The 24,351-nt window shown below is 40.2% G+C and overlaps 1 protein-coding gene across 3 annotated transcripts in view; it reads left to right on the forward strand.

Moving 5' to 3' along the window:
• The window catches only part of arhgap10 (Rho GTPase activating protein 10), a 230,487-nt gene that overhangs the window by 100,256 nt on the left and 105,880 nt on the right, over positions 1-24,351 (forward strand). For all 3 annotated transcript variants that reach the window (XM_061881211.1, XM_061881214.1, XM_061881213.1), the window contains exons 6-12: positions 7,909-8,019; positions 8,101-8,205; positions 13,674-13,803; positions 13,910-14,016; positions 21,735-21,829; positions 21,909-21,990; positions 22,086-22,128. In XM_061881211.1, the coding sequence (XP_061737195.1) occupies positions 7,909-8,019; positions 8,101-8,205; positions 13,674-13,803; positions 13,910-14,016; positions 21,735-21,829; positions 21,909-21,990; positions 22,086-22,128 (673 nt within the window). The remainder of the gene's footprint in view (positions 1-7,908; positions 8,020-8,100; positions 8,206-13,673; positions 13,804-13,909; positions 14,017-21,734; positions 21,830-21,908; positions 21,991-22,085; positions 22,129-24,351) is intronic.

The raw sequence follows: 24,351 nt of genomic DNA on the forward strand, positions 1-24,351 counted from the left end.
CCAGATTCCGATTTAACAAAGGTCTTAACTTATTCTCCTTCTATGCCACATCAATGTGGAATGCACTCCCAACAGGTGTTAAAGAAAGTGCATCTCTGTCCTCCTTTAAAAGCGCACTAAAACAACACCTCCAGGCAACTTCAACCCATTTACTAACACCCTCCTCCATTCACATCCCACCTCCCCGGATTGTAAATAATCTAATGTATATACTTTTTCTTATGCTTTCTGACCTCACTATGTTCTCTGCTGGCTGTACATATCCTACCAAGTCAGACCTACACTGTTTCAATGTCCATTTCTCTGACCATGCAATTGTTGATGACTGAAGTATCGATTTCTACCAAACCCCCCCCCCCCCCCCCCCCCCCCACAACCACCACATCCCATCCCCCGGATTGTAAATAATGTAAATAATTCAATGACTCTGACTTGTATGATGACTGTATTATGCTGATAGTATATATTTGTACCATGAATTGATTAACGTGGACCACGACTTAAACACGTTGAAAAACTTATTGGGGTGTTACCATTTAGTGGTCAATTGTACGGAATATGTACTGTACTGTGAAATCTACTAATAATAGTTTCAATCAATCAATCAATCAAAGGCTTCCATCCCCGGTGATGCAAGTTTGAATCCCCGAAGGGACTAAAACAGTGGTTCTTAACCTGGGTTCGATCGAACCCTAAGGGTTCGGTGAATCGGCCTCAGGGCTTCGCCGCAGAGGTCAAGACACACCCGACTCATCGTGTAAATAAAAACTTCTCCCTATCTGCATATTACGGATACGGCAACAGCAGAAGTCAGACCGATTTGCGGGTGTGTCATTTGTTGTGAGTTCATGCACTGTGTTGGTTTTGTTCTTTGAACTCGGTGATGTTCATGCACGTTTCATTTTGTGCACCAGTAAAACAACATAACTTTATCTTGAATTTGAAAATAACCAAAACATTTTATTTTTCACTTAAGAAGGGTTCTGTGAATGCGAGTATGAATCTAGTGGTGTTCGGTACCTCGAACAAGGTTAAGAACCACTGGACTAAAACCATGAAAGGGGAACATTATCACAATTTCAAAAGGGTTAAAAACAATAAAAATCAGTTCCCAGTGGCTTGTTGTATTTTTTGAAGTTTTTTTCAGAATTTTACCGGTCTCGGAATATCCCTAAATAAAGCTTTAAAGTGCCTTATTTTCGCTCTCTACGAAGACACTGGCCATTTCCCTGTGACGTCACACAGTGCTGCCAATGTAAACAAACAATGGGAATACCACAGCAAGATATAGCGACATTAGCTCGGATTCAAACTCGGATTTCAGCGACTTAAGCGATTCAACATGTATTGAAACAGATGGTTGGAGTATGAAAATATTGAAGAAGAAACTGAAGCTATTGCGCGAATAGCTATTGACGCTATTCATAGCCATAGCATGGCCGAATAGCTGCGTTAGCATCGCCGGTAAAATGTGCGGACCATACGATCAGGACTTTGGCATCTTTTGACACTGGAGCAACTTAAATCCGTCGATTGGTAAGTGTTTGTTTCGCATTAAATGTGGGTGGAAGGAAACGTAATATAGTTGCAAATGCATCTGCAGGTTATCCATACATCTCTGTGCCATGTCTGCTTTAGCACCGCCGGTAGATAGCATGTTAGCATCGATTAGCTGGCAGTCAACATCAACAAAACTGACCTTTGTGATTTCGTTGACTATCGTTGCAAATGCATCTACAGGTTATCCATACATCTCTGTACCATGTCTGCTTTAGCACCGCCGGTAGATAGCATGTTAGCATCGATTAGCTGGCAGTCAACATCAACAAAACTGACCTTTGTGATTTCGTTGACTATCGTTGCAAATGCATCTGCAGGTTATCCATACATCTCTGTACCATGTCTGCTTTAGCACCGCCGGTAGATAGCATGTTAGCATCGATTAGCTGGCAGTCAACATCAACAAAACTGACCTTTGTGATTTCGTTGACTATCGTTGCAAATGCATCTGCAGGTTATCCATACATCTCTGTGCCATGTCTGCCTTAGCATCGCCGGTCAAATGTGGAGACACTCCCGCACATTCAATGGGGGTCTGGCGGCAGACACTTTGGCATCTTGGGGCCAGTGGTGCAACTTGAATCCCTCCCTGTTAGTGTTGTTACAACCTCCGACAACACACCGACCAGGCATGATGTCTCCAAGGTTCCAAAAAATAGTCAAAAAAACAGAAAATAACAGAGCTGAGACCCGGTGTTTGTAATGTTGAAAATGAAAATGGCGGGTGTGTTACCTCGGCGACGTCACATTCTGACGTCATCGCCTCCAGAGCGATAAACAGAAAGGCGTTTAATTCGCCAAAATTCACCCATTTAGAGTTCGGAAATCGGTTAAAAAATAGATGGTCTTTTTTCTGCACCATCAAGGTATATATTGATGCTTACATAGGTTTGGTGATAATGTTCCCCTTGAAGCTTTTTTTGGGCAATTTTACATCCTTGAGTCATGTAGTTTGATTCCAACTACTACATTGATCAATTCTAGTTTCCGATCTACAACATTCAAATGATTTAAATATGGAAACATTCAAATAATTTCTACTATGGAAGTATTTCTTTATTCCAACCATTCCCCAGTCAAACAATTTCTATCCTTCTATATTCCACTAGCATTCTTCAATATTCCAACCGTTCCTACTCTACACCCAAGCTTTTTTCTACATTAATTATTTTAAAGTCAGTTACAGCACTGATTGGGGCATTTACACGCAATTTCTACCGGATTTAACTCTTGCATTAAAAGTGTAAAGACTTTTGTCCTGCTGCTGATGATAGTCCTCACTCTCATACTCATCATAAGTGACTTAATGATGGTGATTACGCTGTAGTGATATCCTCCAGCTGCAGAGGCATAAACACTATCGCAGGGACTGATATTTATGGTAGCTGATGAGAAGATGACACGGGGGGGGGCTTTTATTTAGTGCAGAGGCGTCTAAGTGGTTTTCACTGAGGGCCACACGGCAGTTATGTTTGCCCCCAGAGGGCCGCTTCTAATAGTGGATACTATTTATAGGAGGCTAAATGCTGTTTAAGTTAATCTACATTTTATGGAAGGTGCTTTATGTTTACTCAGCCAAAAGGGGACTATTTACAAACCCCGTTTCCATATGAGTTGGGAAATTGTATTAGATGTAAATATAAACAGAATACAATGATTTGCAAATCCTTTTCAACCCATATTCAGTTGAATATGCTACAAAGACAACATATTTGATGTTCAAACTCATAAACATTTTTTTTTTTGCAAATAATCTTTAACTTTAGAATTTGATGCCAGCAACACGTGACAAAGAAGTTGGGAAAGGCAGCAGTAAATACTGATAAAGTTGAGGAATGCTCATCAAACACTTATTTGGAACATCCCACAGGTGTGCAGGCTAATTGGGAACAGGTGGGTGCCATGATTGGCTATAAAAACAGCTTCCCAAAAAATGCTCAGTCTTTCACAAGAAAGGATGGGGCGAGGTACACCCCTTTGTCCACAACTGCGTGAGCAAATAGTCAAACAGTTTAAGAACAACCTTTCTCAAAGTGCAATTGCAAGAAATTTAGGGATTTCAACATCTACGCTCCATAATATCATCAAAAGGTTCAGAGAATCTGGAGAAATCACTCCACGTAAGCGGCATGGCCGGAAACCAACATTGAATGACCGTGACCTTCGATCCTTCAGACGGCACTGTATCAAAAACCGACATCAATGTCTAAAGGACATCACCACATGGGCTCAGGAACACTTCAGAAAACCACTGTCACTAAATACAGTTGGTCGCTACATCTGTAAGTGCAAGTTAAAGCTCTACTATGCAAACTGAAAGCCATTTATCAACAACATCCAGAAACGCTGCCGTCTTCTCTCGGCCCGAGTTTACCTAAAATACACTGATGCAAATTGGAAAAGTGTCGTCTGACGAGTCCACATTTCAAATTGTTTTTGGAAATATTCAACATCGTGTCGTCCGGACCAAAGGGGAAGCGAACCATCCAGACTCTTATCGACGCAAAGTTCAAAAGCCAGCATGTGTGATGGTATGGGGGTGCATTAGTGCCCAAGGCATGGGTTACTTACACATCTGTGAAGGCACCATTAATGCTGAAAGGTGCATACAGGTTTAGGAACAACATGTTGCCATCTAAGCACTGTCTTTTTCATGGACGCCCCCGCTTATTTCAGCAAGACAATGCCAAGCCACATTCAGCACGTGTTACAACAGCGTGGCTTCGTAAAAAAAGTGTGCGGGTACTTTCCTGGCCCGCCTGAAATCCAGACCTGTCTCCCATGGAAAATTTGTGGCGCATTATGAAGCGTAAAATACGACAGCGGAGACCCTGGACAGTTGAAGGACTGAAGCTCTACATAAAACAAGAATGGGAAAGAATTCCACTTTCAAAGCTTCAACAATTAGTTTATTCAGTTCCCAAACGTTTATTGAGTGTTGTTAAAAGAAAAGGTGATGTAACACAGTGGTGAACATGCCCTTTCCCAACTACTTTGTCACGTGTTGCAGCCATGAAATTCTAAGTTAATTATTATTTGCAAAAAATAAAAAATAAAGTTTATGAGTTTGAACATCAAATATGTTGTCTTTGTAGCATATTCAACTGAATATGGGTTGGAAAGGATTTGCAAATCATTGTATTCCGTTTATATTTACATCGAACACAATTTCCTAACTCATATGGAAACAGGGTTTGTACATTTGTCTAAATATTTTGATGACGTAACTGTTTTAATTGCATATATGGCGGAAGGATCTGTGTGGTAAGATGGTTCTTGGACGCAAGGTGTTATGGGTAATGAGAGCCAGGTGCGGTGGAATCGAGCCACACAGTTTTTTGACCTCACTCTTACTTTTTCTTAATCTTTCTTTTTTTAACCCTTTGTTACAGTAACAAACTAGCTTCATTTTGCCATTCATTTGTTCCCACATCGTTGTTGTTTTACGTATTTGAAGGATTATGTTAAGTAATCGATATAAAACGAAGAGGATCGTCTGGTGTTTTGTTTGTTGTTGTCTCAACAAGCACAGCAGCAGGAGGAAGTAGAGGAGCGTCAAGCTAAGGCTTCATTGGGAATCTATACTATTATTACACCATTTTTTTAAATGCATTTTATTCGTAGATTTAAAAAAAAAAAATTAAATGTAAGGAAATTATGGTAAGTTACAATATTTTCACCTCAAAATGTAGTGTATTTAATTGTAATTGGAAAAACACTACTGCTGTTTTTATGGTAAAAAAAAAAGTCTGCTCAGTTGCCAGAGTTTTACTGTAAAATTTACATTAGTTGTTTTTTTTTTACTGTAAATTTAAAAAAATACAATTTTACAGTAAAATGTTGGCACCTGAGCTGCCAGTTTCAAATACATTTTTCCATGTATTTCTGCAGGGGTGTCCAAACTTTTTCCACAGAGGGCCACACACAGACAAATTTAAGCATGCGGGGGCCATTTTGATAACAAAATATATGGATTTTTTTTTTAATCCTTAGGGCTCCTTGGGAGCATAGAGGGTCCCAGTCACTAAAATGTTAAAAAAGAGGCAAATTATTATTTTTTTTTTTAATTTAATGCTTGCAGTAAATCTCTATATCAACTTGAGGTTGATCTAACGTAAAACAAATAAGGTTTTATGCCTTTTCCGTCAAAGACAACTTTGTTTTTTTATAGTAAAACTGAAATATGCAGTATTTAGATAGATGGATAGTACTTTATTGATTCCTTAAGGAGAGTTCCTTTATTTAGCAATTAAAGCCCTCAAAGATCAATAATGCAGGACACCATTGATTTTAATTATTTCATATTTTTGAGTAATCACAGTGAAAAGTTAAATAAAATCCTACTAAATATATTTGAGATCCGAAAGGTTCCCCACTCATAAAGTGATACATTTTCATTTATATATTTTTTTATTTTTAACACTTAAATTTCAAGATCAACTTCCGATATATCTGTCGATTTTAAGTTTGAACTATTATTTTGTTTGTTTTATGCTCTTTTGCCAAAACTTTGATGTTTTTATATGGCAACCATACAACTTATGCAATATTTTTTCCACATAAAACATTTTGAAGTGATAGTTTTTAAGTAATAATTCTTTATAACATAGATTTTGTTGTCCTTTTTTTTCTTTTTTTTTAGCAATGGGAAAAAAAAGAAAATTAAGACAAAAGGGAAAAAAAAACTGCCTGCATGGCAGCTTTGTGTCAACATTGTCAATCAATCAATCAATCAATGTTTACTTATATAGCCCTAAATCACTAGTGTCTCAAAGGGCTGCACAGACCACCACGACATCCTCGGTAAAACTCACACCCAGTGGGACATCGGTGACAATGATGACTATGAGAACCTTGGAGAGGAGGAAAGCAATGGATGTCAAGCGGGTCTAACATGATACTGTGAAAGTGCAATCCACAATGGATCCAACACAGTCGCGAGAGTCCAGTCCAAAGCGGATCCAACACAGCAGCGAGAGTCCCGTTCACAGCGGAGCCAGCAGGAAACCATCCCAAGCGGAGGCGGATCAGCAGCGCAGAGATGTCCCCAGCCGATACACAGGCAAGCAGTACATGCCCACCGGATCGGATCGGACCGGACCCCCTCCACAAGGGAGAGTGGGACATAGAAGAAAAAGAAAAGAAACGGCAGATCAACTGGTCTAAAAAGGGAGTCTATTTAAAGGCTAGAGTATACAAATGAGTTTTAAGGTGAGACTTAAATGCTTCTACATTGCCACTTTTTCTCATTAGATTTCACCTCATTCCACTTTTTTAAAAATGTTTTATTTTTATTTTTGCAATACTATCAATTTTGCAATTTTTGCAGAATGTGTGGCGGGTCGGTAAACAATTAGCTGCGGGCCGCACTTTGGACACCCCTTTATTACTGTAAATGCCAAAACGGCAGCACAGTTTATCACTGTAAAAAAGTACTGAATTGAATTATATTTGTATAGCGCTTTTTCTCTAGTGACTCAAAGCATTTTACATAGTGAAACCCAATATCTAAGTTACATTTAAAGCGGGCACTGGGAGCAGGTGGGTAAAGTGTCTTGCCCAAGGACACAACACCAGTGACTAGGATGGCGGAAGCGGGGATCGAACCTGCAACCCTCAAGTTGCTGGCACGGCCACTCTACCAACCGAGCTGTACTGTTTTTTTTTTTTTCGTTTATAAAAAAAAGGCTTTAAAAACCACAGTAAATTTCACAATTCAACCATGCAACGTATTGCTCCTTTTACAATTTGATGGATAACTTGCTTTGAAATCTATATTAGTATTTATTTCTATTTAAAAAAAAAAAATAGTTTGAATGTTTGATCATATATTTTTGCATAATTAAACAATATTTAAATTCAAATAATTTCAGATTAAATGGAGTAAATATATTAGTTTTTTCTAACCAAAATAGAAAGAAATAATACATTTAGTAAGAAAAGTTGCAGTACTTTATTGTTGTATATTATTTCCATGCTTTCGAGTGCCAAATAAAAAGAAGTGGCGGGCCCAAGTTTGATTTAATGTGTCATCTTGAGTTTTGCTGGTATTTATGTTTTCTAACTCAAGTTTAGAGCCTGAATGATTCAGACTCTCCTCACAGCGTCATTCATTCCTCTCGCCATTCTCTTTCAGCGGCTTCCAGCTCGTTATTTATGCTTTTTTAATAAGTCTGCTCTCAGATTTCAACCTTTGATGGATGGATAAAAAATGCAAAGGAGAGGACCCTCTAGCTTGTCTCTCTTTCACCACAAAGACACTCAACTGTATTCCAAAGATGGCCGTGTTCCTCCCTGCCGGCATCTGTGTGTGATTATGCCGCTGCGCCTGGTGTGTGTTCTCTCCAGGCGGACGGCCAGGTGGAAGCCATGAAGCAGCACTTCCAGGAGGAGTCGCTGGACTACGTGTGCAGGCTGCAAGAGATCCAGGAGAGGAAGAAGTTTGAATGCGTGGAGCCGGTGAGTGAGGAGCGGAAAGTCTACTCCAAAGTGATAACCATTTCTTTCGTGTCGTCTTCACCGCCTTGTGCTCTCTTGTAGATGCTGGCTTTCTTTCAGACGGTCTTCACTTTTTACCACCAGGGTTTCGAGCTTGCCAAGGACTTCGACCATTATAAAAGAGCACTGCAGATCAATATTCAGAATGTAAGCCACTGCGTACAGTTTGTTCAGACTAGATGTAGAGTTTAAGTCAGCAAAACAAGCTTGTTAAAGGCCTACTGAAAGCCACTACTAGCCACCACGCAGTCTGATAGTTTCAATCAATCAATCAATCAATGTTTATTTATATAGCCCCAAATCACAAATGTCTCAAAGGACTGCACAAACCATTACGACTACAACATCCTCGGAAGAACCCACAAAAGGGCAAGGAAAACTCACACCGAGTGGGCAGGGAGAATTCACACCCAGTGGGACGCCAGTGACAATGCTGACTATGAGAAACCTTGGGGAGGACCTCAGATGTGGGCAACCCCCTCCCTCTAGGGGACCGAAAGCAATGGATGTCGAGCGGGTCCAACATGATACTGTGAAAGTTCAATCCATAGTGGCTCCAACACAGCCGCGAGAGTTCAGTTCAAGCGGATCCAAGACAGCAGCGAGAGTCCCGTCCACAGGAAACCATCTCAAGCGGAGGCGGATCAGCAGCGATACAGGCGAGCGGTCCATCCTGGGTCTCGACTCTGGACAGCCAGTACTTCATCCATGGTCATCGGACCGGACCCCCTCCACAAGGGAGGGGGGGACATAGGAGAAAGAAAAGAAGCGGCAGATCAACTGGTCTAAAAAGGAGGTCTATTTAAAGGCTAGAGTATACAGATGAGTTTTAAGGTGACACTTAAATGCTTCTACTGAGGTAGCATCTCGAACTGTTACCGGGAGGGCATTCCAGAGTACTGGAGCCCGAACGGAAAACGCTCTATAGCCCGCAGACTTTTTTTGGGCTTTGGGAATCACTAATAAGCCGGAGTCCTTTGAAGGCAGATTTCTTGCCGGGACATATGGTACAATACAATCGGCAAGATAGGATGGAGCTAGACCGTGTAGTATTTTATACGTAAGTAGTAAAACCTTATATCAATGATGAAATATTAACATTCAAGCAAATGCCAATACGGCCTTTTTAGTTTACTAAATTGCAATTTTAAAGTTTGCGCGGAAGAATCCTGCTGAAATGACGCGGTGTGATGACGTGTGCGCGCGACGTCACGCAGTGTAGAGGACATTTTGTTCCCGCACCGTTCCCAGCTATAAGTCGTCTGTTTTTATCGCATAATTCCACAGTATTTTGGACATCTGTGTTGCTGAATCTTTTGCAATTTGTTCAATGAATAATGGAGACGTCAAAGAAGAAAGCTGTAGGTGGGAAGCGGTGTATTGCGTCAAATATGCCTCTGTGTACGAACCACATCTCCGCGTACGAACGCTTAAAGGCCTACTGAAAGCCACTACTAGCGACCACGCAGTCTGATAGTTTATATATCAATGATGAAATATTAACATTCCAGCAAATGCCAATACGGCCTTTTTAGTTTACTAAATTGCAATTTTAAAGTTTGCGCGGAAGTATCCTGCTGAAACGACGCGGTGTGATGACGTGTGCGCGTGACATCACGTATTGTAGAGGACATTTTGTTCCCGCACCGTTCCCAGCTATAAGTCGTCTGTTTTTATCGCATAATTCCACAGTATTTTGGACATCTGTGTTGCTGAATCTTTTGCAATTTGTTTAATTAATAATGGAGACGTCAAAGAAGAAAGCTGTTGGTGGGAAGCGGTGTATTGCGGCCGCCTTTAGCAACACAAACACAGCCAATGTTTCATTGTTTACATTCCCGAAAGATGACGGTGAAGCTTTACTATGGAACAGCGAACATGGTTCCCTACCACATGTCAACCGGCAGGTTTCGGTGAGAAAATTGTGGTAATAAGTCGGCGCTTACCGTAGACGTGAGCGGATAGCTCGCGTCGATCCTTGTGCACCTGTCAAAGAGGCAGCCGCGGACTCTCTTGCCTCCTCCGATCGGCCGCCCCCGAACGTGGAGGGGGGAAAAAGCTTGCCTCATCGAGAAACGTGGCTTCCCTCAGAGACACTGGCGGTCACCACACACCCGTGGCCACACCTCTCCGATATTCAGTTACCATATAATTTCACTAAAACACTAGTAATACAATAAGCAGTTAAAGGATTTTCCAGAATTTTCCTTGTAAATGTGTCTAATAACATCTGAATCGCTCCCACTGCCATCTTTATTTCTTTTTTTTTTCTAGTCCTTCACTCTAACTTTCCTCATCCACAAATGTTTCATCCTCTCTCAAATTAATGGGGAAATCGTCGCTTTCTCAGTCCGAATCGCTCTCGCTGCTGGTGGCCATGATTGTAAACAATGTTCAGATGTGAGGAGCTCCACAACCCGTGACGTCACGCGCACATCGTCTGCTATTTCCGGTACAGGCAAGGCTTTTTTATTAGCGACCAAAAGTTGCGAACTTCATCGTGGATGTTCTCTACTAAATCCTTTCAGCAAAAATATGGCAATATGGTGAAATGATGAAGTATGACACATAGAATGGACCTGCTATCCCCGTTTAAATAAGAACATCTCATTTCAATAGGCCTTTTAAAGGCTAAATGTAATTTAGAAAAAGTTGCAACATTGACTAATAAAACAAAGCTGTCTTTTTTTCCTTTCAAACTGTCGTTGCTCTAAACATAATAGTGAATCAAAATCAATGTTATTATGAATTATTGACCTATCCAAGGTTCCCATTATTTCAAATCAAATATTCCACTAAGAAAAATATTTTTGGTGGAAGATTTTGCAAATTTGGTAAATAAACAACCAAAAAATGTATATTTTGTTGTTCTCTTACTGTACCGAAAATGAACCGAACCGTGACCTCTAAACCGAAGTACGTACCGAACCGAAATTTTTGCGTACCGTTACACCCCAACTTCACTGCTTTTGGGTTTTGTAATACTGTGAGTGGTGCACAAGAAAGTATTTCTCCAAAGTAGGAATCCTATATCTTGCCTATGCATATTACAACCTGATGTACAAACCCCGTTTCCATATGAGTTGGGAAATTGTGTTAGATGTAAATACAAACAGAATACAATGATTTGCAAATCCTTTTCAACCCATATTCAATTGAATATGCTACAAAGACAACATATTTGATGTTCAAACTCATAAACTTTATTTTTTTTTGTGCAAATAATTAACTTTCAGTCTTTCACAAGAAAGGATGGGGCGAGGTACACCCCTTTGTCCACAACTGTGTGAGCAAATAGTCAAACAGTTTAAGAACAACCTTTCTCAAAGTGCAATTGCAAGAAATTTAGGGATTTCAACATCTACGCTCCATAATATCATCAAAAGGTTCAGAGAATCTGGAGAAAATCACTCCACTTAAGCAGCATGGCCGGAAACCAACATTGAATGACCGTGACCTTCCATCCCTCAGACAGCAATGCATTAAAAACCGAAATCAATCTCAAAAGGATATCACCACATGGGCTCAGGAACACTTCAGAAAACCACTGTCACAAAATACAGTTGGTCGCTACATCTGTAAATGCAAGTTAAAACTCTACTATGCAAAGCGACAGCCATTTATCAACAACATCCAGAAACGCTGCCATCTAAGATGGACTGATGCAAAGTGGAAAAGTGTTCTGTGGTCTGACGAGTCCACATTTCAAATTGTTTTTGGAAATATTCAACATGGTGTCATCCCGGACCAAAGGGGAAGCGAACCATCCAGACTGTTATCGACGCAAAGTTCAAAAGCCAGCATGTGTGATGGTATGGGGGTGCATTAGTGCCCAAGGCATGGGTAACTTACACATCTGTGAAGGCACCATTAATGCTGAAAGGTACATACAGGTTTTGGAACAACATATGTTGTCATCTAAGCGCCGACTTTTTCATGGACGCCCCTGCTTATTTCAGCAAGACAATACCAAGCCACATTCAGCACGTGTTACAACAGCGTGGCTTTCGTAAAAAAAAAGAGTGCGGGTGCTTAAACCCATATTCAGTTGAATATGCTACAAAGACAACATATTTGATTTTCAAACTGATAAACATTTTTTTTGTGCAAATAATCATTAACTTTAAAATATGATGCCAGCAACATGTGACAAAGAAGTTGGGAAAGGTGGCAATAAATACTGATAAAGTTGAGGAATGCTCATCAAACACTTATTTGGAACATCCCACAGGTGTGCAGGCTAATTGGGAACAGGTGGGTGCCATGATTGGGTATAAAAGCAGCTTGCACGGAATGCTAAGTAATTCACAAACAAGGATGGGGCGAAGATCACCAAATTGTAAGCAAATTGTCGAACAGTTTTAGAACAACATTTCTCAACGAGCTATTGCAAGGAATTTAGGGATTTTACCATCTATGGTCCGTAAAATCATCAAAAAGTTCAGAGAATCTGGAGAAATCACTGCACGTAAGCGATGATATTACGGACCTTTGATCCCTCAGGCGGTACTGCATCAAAAACCAACATCAGTGTGTAAAGGATATCACCACATGGGCTCAGGAACACTTCAGAAAACCACTGTCAGTAACCATAGTTGGTCGCTACATCTGCAAGTGCAAGTTAAAACTCTACTATGCAGAGCAAAACCCATTTATCAACAACACCCAGAAACGCTGCCGGCTTCGCTGGGCCCGAGCTCATCTAAGATAGACTGATGCAAAGTGTAAAAGTGTTCTGTGGTCTGACGAGTCCACATTTCAAATTATATTTGGAAACTGTGGAGGTGGTGTCCTCCAGAACAAAGAGGAAAATAACCATTCGGATTGTTATAGGCGCAAAGTTCAAAAGCCAGCATGTGTGATGGTATGGGGGTGCATTAGTGCCCGAGGCATGGGTAACTTACACATCTGTGAAGGCACCATTAATGCTGAATGGTACATACAGGTTTTGGAACAACATATGTTGTCATTAAGCAACGTTATCATGGACGCCCCTGCTTATTTCACCAAGACAATGCCAAGCCACGTGTTACAACAGTGTGGCTTCTTAGTAAAAGAGTGCGGGTACTTTCCTGGCCCGCCTGCAGTCCAGACCTGTCTCCCATGGAAAATGTGTGGCGCATTATGAAGCGTAAAATACGACGGACTGTTGAAGGACTGAAGCTCTACATAAAACAAGTATGGGAAAGAATTCTACTTTCAAAGCTCCTTCAATTAGTTTCCTCAGTTCCCAAACGTTTATTGAGTGTTGTTAAAAGAAAAGGTGATGTAACACAGTGGTGAACATGCCCTTTCCCAACTACTTTGGCACGTATTGCAGCCATGAAATTCTAAGTTAATTATTTTCTATGAGTTTGAACATCAAATATGTTGTCTTTGTAGCATATTCAACTGAATATGGGTTGAAAAGGATTTGCAAATCATTGTATTCCGTTTATATTTACATCTAACACAATTTCCCAACTCTTATGGAAACAGGGTTTGTACGACACGTTTCCATTGCGCCAAACGTGCAATCTGGATTAGTCGTCGTTTTGCACGTGTGTTAAATGCAACGTCTCATCCATCGAAGCACAGCCACTCATTTCAAATGATGTGTGACTTTCCCTTGGCAGACGAGGAGTCGCTTTGAGGGCGCTCGCTCCGAGGTCTACGAGCTCATGAAAAGGATCCGGGAGGTGCCTCAGGACTACAGGCAGACCAGCTCCATCAGCTATGAAGGCTACCTCTACGTCCAGGAAAAACGTGCGGTCCAGATGGAGTTTTTGCTCCAACTTTTGTAGACAGTATCATGCCGCCAAAGTTTTTCCCGTAGCCGCATGTTTACGTCTGCCTGTTCTTGCGTCCCCAGGGCCACCGCCCTTTGGTTCCAGCTGGGTGAAACGTTACTGCACTTTTGTCAAAGAGCAGAAGATCCTGCATATGGTGACCTTTGACCACAGATCTGGTGGAAGGACTGTGAGTGTACACATTATCCAATGCACTTTATTTATATAGCACAGTTCAACAACAAAACGTTTCCAAAGTGCTGCACAACAATATTAAAAACACTCAAACACTCAAATACTATCCTGAGCTCCACCAATGACTGAATGAAAACAAAAAATAATAATAAATAAATACATAAAAAAAACTAAATAAAATAAATAACAAACATTAGATGGGAACAGGGCTTCACGGTGGCAGAGGGGTTAGTGCGTCTGCCTCACAATACGAAGGTCCTACAGTCCTGGGTTCAATTCCAGGCTGAGGATCTGTCTGTGTGGAATTTGCATGTTCTCCCCGTGAATGCGTGGGTTCCCTCCGGGCACTCCGGCTTCCTCCCACTTCCAAAGACATGCACCTGGGGATAGGTTGATTGGCAACACTAAAAATTGGCCCTAGTGTGTGAATGTTGTCTGTCTATCTGTGTTGGCCCTGCGATGAGGTGGCGACTTGTCCAGGGTGTACCCCGCCTTCCGCCCGATTGTAGCTGAGATAGGCGCCAGCGACCCCAAAAGGGAATAAGCGGTAGAAAATGGATGGATGGATGGATAGATGGGAACAAGTAGGTTTAGACAATACTGTGAATGTTGGTATCGAGCCGATACCAAGTATATATTGGTCGCTTTTGACGATACCTCGAAATGTACAAGATTATATATGATTTTATGATTTTTCCTTGAATTTGTTGATCAAGATTATAATCTGAATAAAACCCAGGACGAATATATTGAAATAATTAATACTTTTATTAACTTACCTGTGAATAATTTAAAGGCCTACTGAAAGCCACTACTAGCGTCTGATAGTTTATATATCAATGATGAAATATAAACATTGCAACACATGCCAATACGGCCGCTTTAGTTTACTAAATTGCAATTTTAAATTTCCCGCGGAAGTATCATGCGCGTGACGTCACGGATTCTAGCACCGTTCCCAGCTATAAGTCTTCTGTTTTTATCGCATAATTCCACATTATTCTGGACATCTGTGTTGCTGAATCTTTTGCAATTTGTTCAATGAATAATGGAGACGTCAAAGAAGAAAGCTGTAGGTGGGAAGCGGTGTATTGCTTGTTTACATTCCTGAAAGATGACGGTGAAGCTTTACTATGGAACAGAGCGGTCAAGCGAACACGGTTGGATTGGATCAGACACACAAAGTATAGTGTATTATGCAGTGATCATTTCGAAAGATGAAGAGGGTCCCTTGCAAAGGGCGGAGATGGGCATCGCCACCACCCGTCGACTGGTGCTGAAGAAAGGTGCGGGGCCGACCTTCATGTTGTACAAGGACGACCATATACTCTCACTAAAACACTAGTAACACAATAAGCAGATAAGGTATTTTCCAGAATTATCCTAGTAAATGTGTCTAATAACATCTGAATCGCTCCCACTGCCCTCTAGTATTTTTTTCCCTAGTCCTTCACTCTCACTTTCCTCATCCACGAATCTTTCATCCTCGCTCAAATTAATGGGGAAATCGTTGCTTTCTCGGTCCGAATCGCTTTCGCTGCTGGTGGCCATGATTGTAAACAATGTTCAGATGTGAGGAGCTCCACAACCCGTGACGTCACGCGCACATCGTCTGCTACTTCCGGTACAGGCAAGGCTTTTTTGTTAGCGACCAAAAGTTGCCAACTTTATCGTGGATGTTCTCTACTAAATCCTTTCAGCAAAAATATGGCAATATGGCGAAATGATGAAGTATGACACATAGAATGGACCTGCTATCCCCGTTTAAATAAGAACATCTCATTTCAGTAGGTCTTTAACAATATTTGATAAATATAATAGCAGGCCTCGAATATTTACTTTTTAAGGTCAAGGTGAGTGTTGCCTTAAATTAGGGCTCATATTTTAGAGCAGTAGTTCTCAACCTTTTTTCAGTGATGTACCCCCTGTGAACATGTTTTTAATTCAAGTACCCCCTAATCCAGGGGTCACCAACCTTTTTGAAAGCAAGAGCTACTTCTTGGGTACTGATTAATGCCAAGGGCTACCAGTTTGATACACACTTAAATTAATTGCCAGAAATAGACAATTTGCTCAATTTACCTTTAAAATATAAATCTATATATAAATAAAAAAATGGGTTAGTCTGTCTGTTATTCCGTCGTACATTTTTTTTTCCTTTTACGGAAGGTTTTTTGTAGAGAATAAATTATGAAAAAAACACTTAATTGAAGGGTTAGAAGATGAGAAAACACGAAAACATAGTTTATCTTCAATTTCGACTCTTTAAAATTCAAAATTCAACCCAAAAAAATGAACACAAAAAGTGGCTAATTCGAATCTTTTTGAAAAAATTAAAAAAGAAATTATTGAACATCATTAGTAAATTTTTCTGATTAAGATTCATTTTAAAATTTTGATGGCATGTTTTAAATAGGTTAAAATCCAATCTGCACTTTGTTAGAATATATAACAAATTGGACCAAGCTATATTTCTAACAAAAACAAATCATTATTTCTTCTAGATTTTCCAGAAATTTTTTTTTTAAAGAAATTCAAAAGACTTTGAAATAAGATTTAAATTTGATTTTACAGATTTTCTAGATTTGCCAGAATATTTTTTGCGAATTTTAATCATAATAAGTTTGAAGAAATATTTCACAAATATTCTTCATCGAAAAAACAGAAGCTAAAATGAACAATTAAATTAAAATGTATTTATTATTTTTTACAATAAAAAAATAAAAAAATACTTGAACATTGATTTAAATTGTCAGGAAAGAAGAGGAAGGAATTTAAAAGGTAAAAAGGTATATGTGTTCAAAAATCCTAAAATAATTTTTATGGTTGTGTTTTTTCTCTAAAATTGTTTTTCTGAAAGTTATAAGAAGCAAAGTAAAAAAATAAATGAATTTATTTAAACAAGTGAAGACCAAGTCTTTAAAATATTTTCTTGGATTTTCAAATTCTATTTGAGTTTTGTCTCTCTTAGAATTAAAAATGTCGAGCAAAGCGAGACCAGCTTGCTAGTAAATAAATACAAATTTAAAAAATAGAAGAAAAAAAATAGAAGATTAAAATAAAATTAAAAAATTGGTCTTAGCCTAGGCCCTGGAGTGGGGGTGCAGACTGAGGCCAAGGGGAAAAAAATAAAAAAATAAAAATAAAAACAATAAATAAAAATAAATAATAATAAATAAATACACATAAAAGCAATATAAAATAAATATGATTGAAAACGATTTTAAGGGTGAAACCAATTAAAACAGTAAATAGAAATCAAAATGTAAAAACCCGGAGGGCAACAGAGGACCAGACAACTCACGTCGTGTTAAAAGCCAGAGAATAAAAATGGGTCTTAAGACGAGACTTAAAACACTCAGCAGTTCCAATATGGAGGGGCAGAATGTTCCAGACCTCTGTATGTAATGTCATTTTATGAACTTACATTCATATTTTGATGAAGTATTATTCAATAAATATATTTATAGAGGATTTTTGAATTGTTGCTATTTTTTAAAATAGCAACAATTCAAGCATACCTTCAAGTACCGCCAGGGGTACACGCACCCCCATTTGAGAACCACTGCTTTAGGGCACTAAGGCAAACATTATTTTCATTTGTCAGCTTTTTACATTACATGGACAAGCGGTAGTAAATGGATGGATGCCTTTATCTCTATTTTCCATTTTGATAGAGGGAGGTTTTTTTTTTTAAATGATTCATGTTTTTAAGTTATGTGCATGTAGATGTTTTATCGGGACGGATCAATAAAGAGTTTGAGCAGAAATATGTCATAGGAATTAACAATAAACTAGAGACTGCTGATATTAGTGATTTAGTGAATTATATTTATATAGCGCTTTTCTCAAGTGACTCAAAGCGCTTTACATAGTGACACCCAATATCTAAGTAACATTTATACCAGTGTGGGTGGCACTGGGAGCAGGTGGGTAAAGTGTCTTGCCCAAGGACACAAAGGCAGTGACTAGGATGGCACAAGCGGGAATCGAACCTGCAACTCTCAAGTTGCTGGCACGGCCACTCTACCAACCGAGCTATGCCGCCCCAACCGTTAAATGCTTTAAAATGTAATATCGGAAATTAGACCAGGGTGGTGGTTCCTCTCTTTAAGAAGGGGGACCGGAGGGTGTGTTCCAACTATGGTGGGATCACACTCCTCAGCCTTCCCGGTAAGGTTTATTCAGGTGTACTGGAGAGGAGGCTACGCCGGATAGTCCAACCTCGGATTCAGGAGGAACAGTGTGGTTTTGGTCCTGGTGGTGGAACTGTGGACCAGCTCTATACTCTCGGCAGGGTTCTTGAGGGTGCATGGGAGTTTGCCCAACCAGTCTACATGTGCTTTGTGGACTTGGAGAAGGCATTGGACCGTGTCCCTCGGGAAGTCCTGTGGGGAGTGCTCAGAGAGTATGGGGTATCGGACTGTCTGATAGTGGCGGTCCGTTCCCTGTACGATCAGTGCCAGAGCTTGGTCCGCATTGCCGGCAGTAAGTCGGACACGTTTCCAGTGAGGGTTGGACTCCGCCAAGGCTGTCCTTTGTCACCCATTCTGTTCATAACTTTTATGGACAGAATTTCTGGGCGCAGTCAAGGCGTTGAGGGGTTCCGGTTTGGTGGCCACGGGATTAGGTCTTTGCTTTTTGCAGATGATGTGGTCCTGATGGCTTCATCTGACCGGGATCTTCAGCTCTCGCTGGATCGGTTCGCAGCCGAGTGTGAAGCGACCGGAATGAGAATCAGCACCTCCAAGTCCGAGTCCATGGTTCTCGCCCGGATAAGGGTGGAGTGCCATCTCCGGGTTGGGGAGGAGACCCTGCCCCATGTGGAGGAGTTCAAGTACCTAGGAGTCTTGTTCACGAGTGGGGGAAGAGTGGATCGTGAGATCGACAGGCGGATCGGTGCGGCGTCTTCAGTAATGCGGACGCTGTATCGATCCGTTGTGGTGAAGAAAGAGCTGAGCCGGAAGGCAAAGCTCTCAATTTACCGGTCGATCTACGTTCCCATCCTCACCTATGGTCATGAGCTTTGGGTCATGACCGAAAGTATAAGATCACGGGTACAAGCGGCCGAAATGAGTTTCCTCCGCCTTAGAGATAGGGTGAGAAGCTCTGCCATCCGGGAGGAACTCAAAGTAAAGCCGCTGCTCCTCCACATGGAGAGGAGCCAGATGAGGTGGTTCGGGCATCTGGTCAGGATGCCACCCGAACGCCTCCCTAGGGATGTGTTTAGGGCACGTCCAACCGGTAGGAGGCCACGGGGAAGACCCAGGACACGTTGGGAAGACTATGTCTCCCGGCTGGCCTGGGAACGCCTCGGGATCCCCCGGTAAGAACTAGACGAAGTGGCTGGTGAGAGGGAAGTCTGGGCTTCCCTGCTTAGGCTGCTGCCCCCGCGACCCGACCTCGGATAAGCGGAAGATGATGGATGGATGGATGAATGTTTCAAAAAGTAAAATTTATGACTTTTTAAATCTTAGATATTGGGTTTCACTATGTAAAGAGCTTTGAGTCACTAGAGAAAAAGCGCTATATAAATATAATTGACTAATAATTCCCAAAGTTGCATCAGTAAGTGTGTGGCACTGATACTGTGTTGATACTTCACAATGTCGCCGTCTGCTGGATTAAAACAGTCACTACATTTGACCTGCAAACAAAGGTAATATTTAGCTAATACTCGTTCTTACACTTCTTCCCCAGAGCTGTCACCATGTTGAACTCTAACTTATAATAATAATAATAATAATAATAATTCACCCCAATACAATATCATACTCTAATACCCTACTGTGCAATACTACCCTACGTCCAACACTGATTGTTATTTATTACTCCGATACTCTTGTCTTGTTCTGTATATTGTACAGTATTTTGTATTTCTATAGTGTTTTGTACAAACCCCTTCTCCATATTATTTGGGAAATGGTGTTAGATGTAAATATAAACAGAATACAATGATTTGCAAATCCTTTTCAACCCATATTCAGTTGAATATGCTACAAAGACAACATATTTGATGTTCAAACTCATAAACATGTTTTTTTGTGCAAATCATTAACTTTAGAATTTGATGCCAGCAACATGTGACAAAGAAGTTGGGAAAGGTGGCAATAAATACTGATAATGTTGGGGAATGCTCATCAAACACTTATTTGGAACATCCCACAGGTGTGCAGGCTAATTGGGAACAGGTGGGTGCCATGATTGGCTATAAAAGCAGCTTCCATGAAACGCTAACTCATTCACAAACGAGGATGGGGCGAGGGTCACCAGTTTGTAAGAAAATTGTCAAACAGTTTTAGAACAACATTTCTCAATGAGCTATTGCAAGGAATTTAGGGATTTTACCATCTACGGTCTGTAAAATCATCAAAAGGTTCAGAGAATCTGGAGAAATCACTGCACGTAAGCGAGGATATTACGGACTTTTGAACCCTCAGGCAGTACTGCATCAAAAACTGACATCAGTGTGTAAAGGATATCACCACATGGGCTCAGGAACACTTCATAAAACCACTGTTAGTAACTACGGTCGGTCGCTACATCTGTAAGTGCAAGTTAAAACTCTACTATGCAAAGCCAAACCCATTTATCAACAACATCCAGAAACGCCGCCGGCTTCGCTGAGCCCGAGCTCACCTAAGATGGACTGATGCAAAGTGAAAAGGTGTTCTGTGGTCTGACAAGTCCACATTTCAAATTATATTTGGAAACAGAGGACGTGGTGTCCTCCAGAACAAAGAGGAAAATAACCATTCGGATTATTATAGGCGCAAAGTTGAAAAGTCAGCATGTGTGATGGTATGGGGGTGCATTAGTGCCCATCTGTGAAGGCACCATTAATGCTGAAAGGTACATACAGGTTTTGGAGCATCATATGTTGTCATCCAAGCAACGTTATCATGGACGCCCCTGCTTATTTCAGCAAGACAAGTGTTACAACAGCGTGGCTTCGTAAAAAAAAGAGTGCGGGTACTTTCCTGGCCCGCCTGCAGTCCAGATACTGTATGTCTCCCATGGAAAATGTGTGGCACGTTATGAAGCGTAAAATACGACAGCGGAGACCCTGGACTGTTGAAAGACCGAAGCTCTACATAAAACAAGAATGGGAAAGAATTCCACTTTCAAAGCTTCAATAATTAGTTTCCTCAGTTCCCAAACGTTTATTGAGTGTTGTTAAAAGAAAAGGTGATGTAACACAGTGGTGAACATGCCCTTTCCCAACTACTTTGGCACGTGTTGCAGCCATGAAATTCTAAGTTAATTATTATTTGCAAAAAAAAAATAAAGTTTGAGTTTCAACATCAAATATGTTGTCTTTGTAGCATATTCAACTGAATATGGGTTGAACAGGATTTGCAAATCATTGTATTCTGTTTATATTTACATCTAACACTATTTCCCAACTCATATGGAAACGGGGTTTGTAAATTGATGAAGATCCCCAAGAATACAAGTTTGCAGTGTCATTGGGATGTTTATATTAAGGAATATGTTGCTTCTTTTATTGTTTTCAACCATAACTATTTTATTCTCTGACATTCCCACAATAAATGAACACAAAAGCATTTTTTTTTTGCCCCCAAAGCCCTCATGTGTCCAAGAGCTTGGTACTCTTTGTTGAAAACTACATAACAAAAAAAAAAAAAAGCCACACGTTAACCGTTTTCGTAATGCATTATTTTTTACTTTGTGTCTCCTTTTGTTGTTCAGGGTGAGATGGAGTCAGTTACCCTCAAGTCCTGCCTGCGCAAATCCACAGACATGTTGGACCGAAGGTTCTGCTTGGAGCTGGACATAACAGACCGGTAGACCCCCCTTAGATTTGGGAAAACAACGCTCATGTGTGTAACATGGCATGAATATTGTGTTTTCCCTCTGCTTCAGGCCAGGAACGGCCCTCACAGTGCAGGCTCTTTCGGAGGGGGACCACAAGTTCTGGATGCAGGCCATGGGCGGGAAGGAGCCTGTGAGTCCAAACAACATTTTACTACCTCGTCATTCGCCGCCGGTCGTATGTGTCGCTTTTTACCGCAATAACAAATATGCTGTGTCTTCAAACAGATGGGACACTATCTTGGAAGGACATATTCCAAAGAGAGAGGAAGTGAGTGTCCCAATGGCAGTTATGTTTGGCCCCAGAGGGCCACTTCTAACAGTAAATACACCATTTTTTTTAATGCATTTTATTAGTAGATTTAAAAAAAAACTAAAATGTAAAAAAAATCTGGTAAATTGCAATAATTTCACCTCAAAATATAGTGTATATTACTGTAAATGGAAAAACAGTACTGCTGTTTTATGGTTAAAAAAGGCAGCTCAATTGCCAGGATTTTACTGTCAAATTTACATTTTCTTTTTTTTTTACTGTAAATAAAAAAACAGCAATTTTACTGTAAAAGTTTAGCACCTGAGCTGCCATTTTTTATTTTTAGTTTTTTATTGCAAATCAACAAGTGTAGATTTTTGGGTGTATTACTGTAAATGGCAAAACGGCACCACAGTTTATTACAGTAAGAAAAAAAAAAAGTACCGTATTTTTCGGAGTCTGCAACTGAACATGACATCAAGTGCAACCCGGGTTTCGAAAATATTAGTACTATTTGATTTAAGTACAAATGAAAATTAGGAAAAATTATTTTCTGACTTTTTCATAGAATTCTGGTGATATTGCGATCTAATTCCTGCAAAATGATGTCTTTAAATGATGACTTTAATGAGGAGTTTTTTTGTCCTCTACTTTTTCTCTCAACTTTATTCTTTCTTGATAAGAAACTTCTCCGAGTGGGATGTAGCACTTATTATAAGTCGCACCTGCCAAAAATGCATACTAAAAAATAAAAACATATATAAGTCGCACTGGAGTATAAGTCGCATTTTTGGGGGAAATTTATTTGATAAAAGCCAACACCAAGAATAGACATTTGAAAGGCAATTTAAAATAAATAAAGAATAGTGAATAACAAATAAGCAACTGCTATGTTAACCTAACATATTATGGTAAGAGTCATTCAAATAACTATAACATATAGAACATGCTATACCTTTACCAAACTATCTCAATGTTTATCAATCAATGTTTATTTATATAGCCCCAAATCACAAATGTCTCAAAGGACTGCACAAATCATTACGACTACGACATCCTCGGAAGAACCCACAAAAGGGCAAGGAAAACTCACACCCAGTGGGCAGGGAGAATTCACATCCAGTGGGACGCCAGTGACAATGCTGACTATGAGAAACCTTGGAGAGGACCTCAGATGTGGGCAACCCCCCCCCTCTAGGGGACCGAAAGCAATGGATGTCGAGCGGGTCTAACATGATACTGTTAAAGTTCAATCCATAGTGGATCCAAGACAGCAGCGAGAGTCCCATCCACAGGAGACCATCTCAAGCGGAGGCGGGTCAGCAGCGTAGAGATGTCCCCAATCGATACAGGCGAGCGGTCCATCCTGGGTCTCGACTCTGGACAGCCAGTACTTCATCCATGGTTATCGGACCGGACCCCCTCCACAAGGGCGGGGGGGACATAGGAGAAAGAAAAGAAGCGGCAGATCAACTGGTCTAAAAAGGAGGTCTATTTAAAGGCTAGAGTATACAGATGAGTTTTAAGGTGAGACTTAAATGCTTCTACTGAGGTAGCATCTCGAACTGTTACCGGGAGGGCATTCCGGAGTACTGGAGCCTCAATAGAAAACGCTCTATAGCCCGCAGACTTTTTTTGGGCTCTAGGAATCACTAATAAGCCGGAGTCTTTTGAACGAAGATTTCTTGCCGGGACATATGGTACAATACAATCTGCAAGATAGGCTGGAGCTAGACCGTGTAGTATTTTATACGTAAGTAGTAAAACCTTAAAGTCACATCTTAAGTGCACAGGAAGCCAGTGCAGGTGAGCCAGTATAGGTATACATGTATGTATGTATGTATATAAAGGTATATACAGTATAGGTATATATGTATGTATATATGTATATAAAGGTATATACAGTATAGGTATATATGTATGTATATATGTATATAAAGGTGTATACAGTATAGGTATATATGTATATAAAGGTATATACAGTATAGGTATATATGTATGTATATATATATATATAAAGGTATATACAGTATAGGTATATATGTATGTATATATGTATATAAAGGTATATACAGTATAGGTATATATGTATGTATATATGTATATACAGTATAGGTATATACGTATGTATATATGTATATAAAGGTATATACAGTACAGGCGTAATGTGATCAAACTTTCTTGTTCTTGTCAAAAGTCTAGCAGCCGCATTTTGTACCAACTGTAATCTTTTAATGCTAG

This window comes from Nerophis ophidion, linkage group LG20 (genome assembly GCF_033978795.1).
Source record: "Nerophis ophidion isolate RoL-2023_Sa linkage group LG20, RoL_Noph_v1.0, whole genome shotgun sequence".
NCBI lineage: Eukaryota > Metazoa > Chordata > Actinopteri > Syngnathiformes > Syngnathidae > Nerophis > Nerophis ophidion.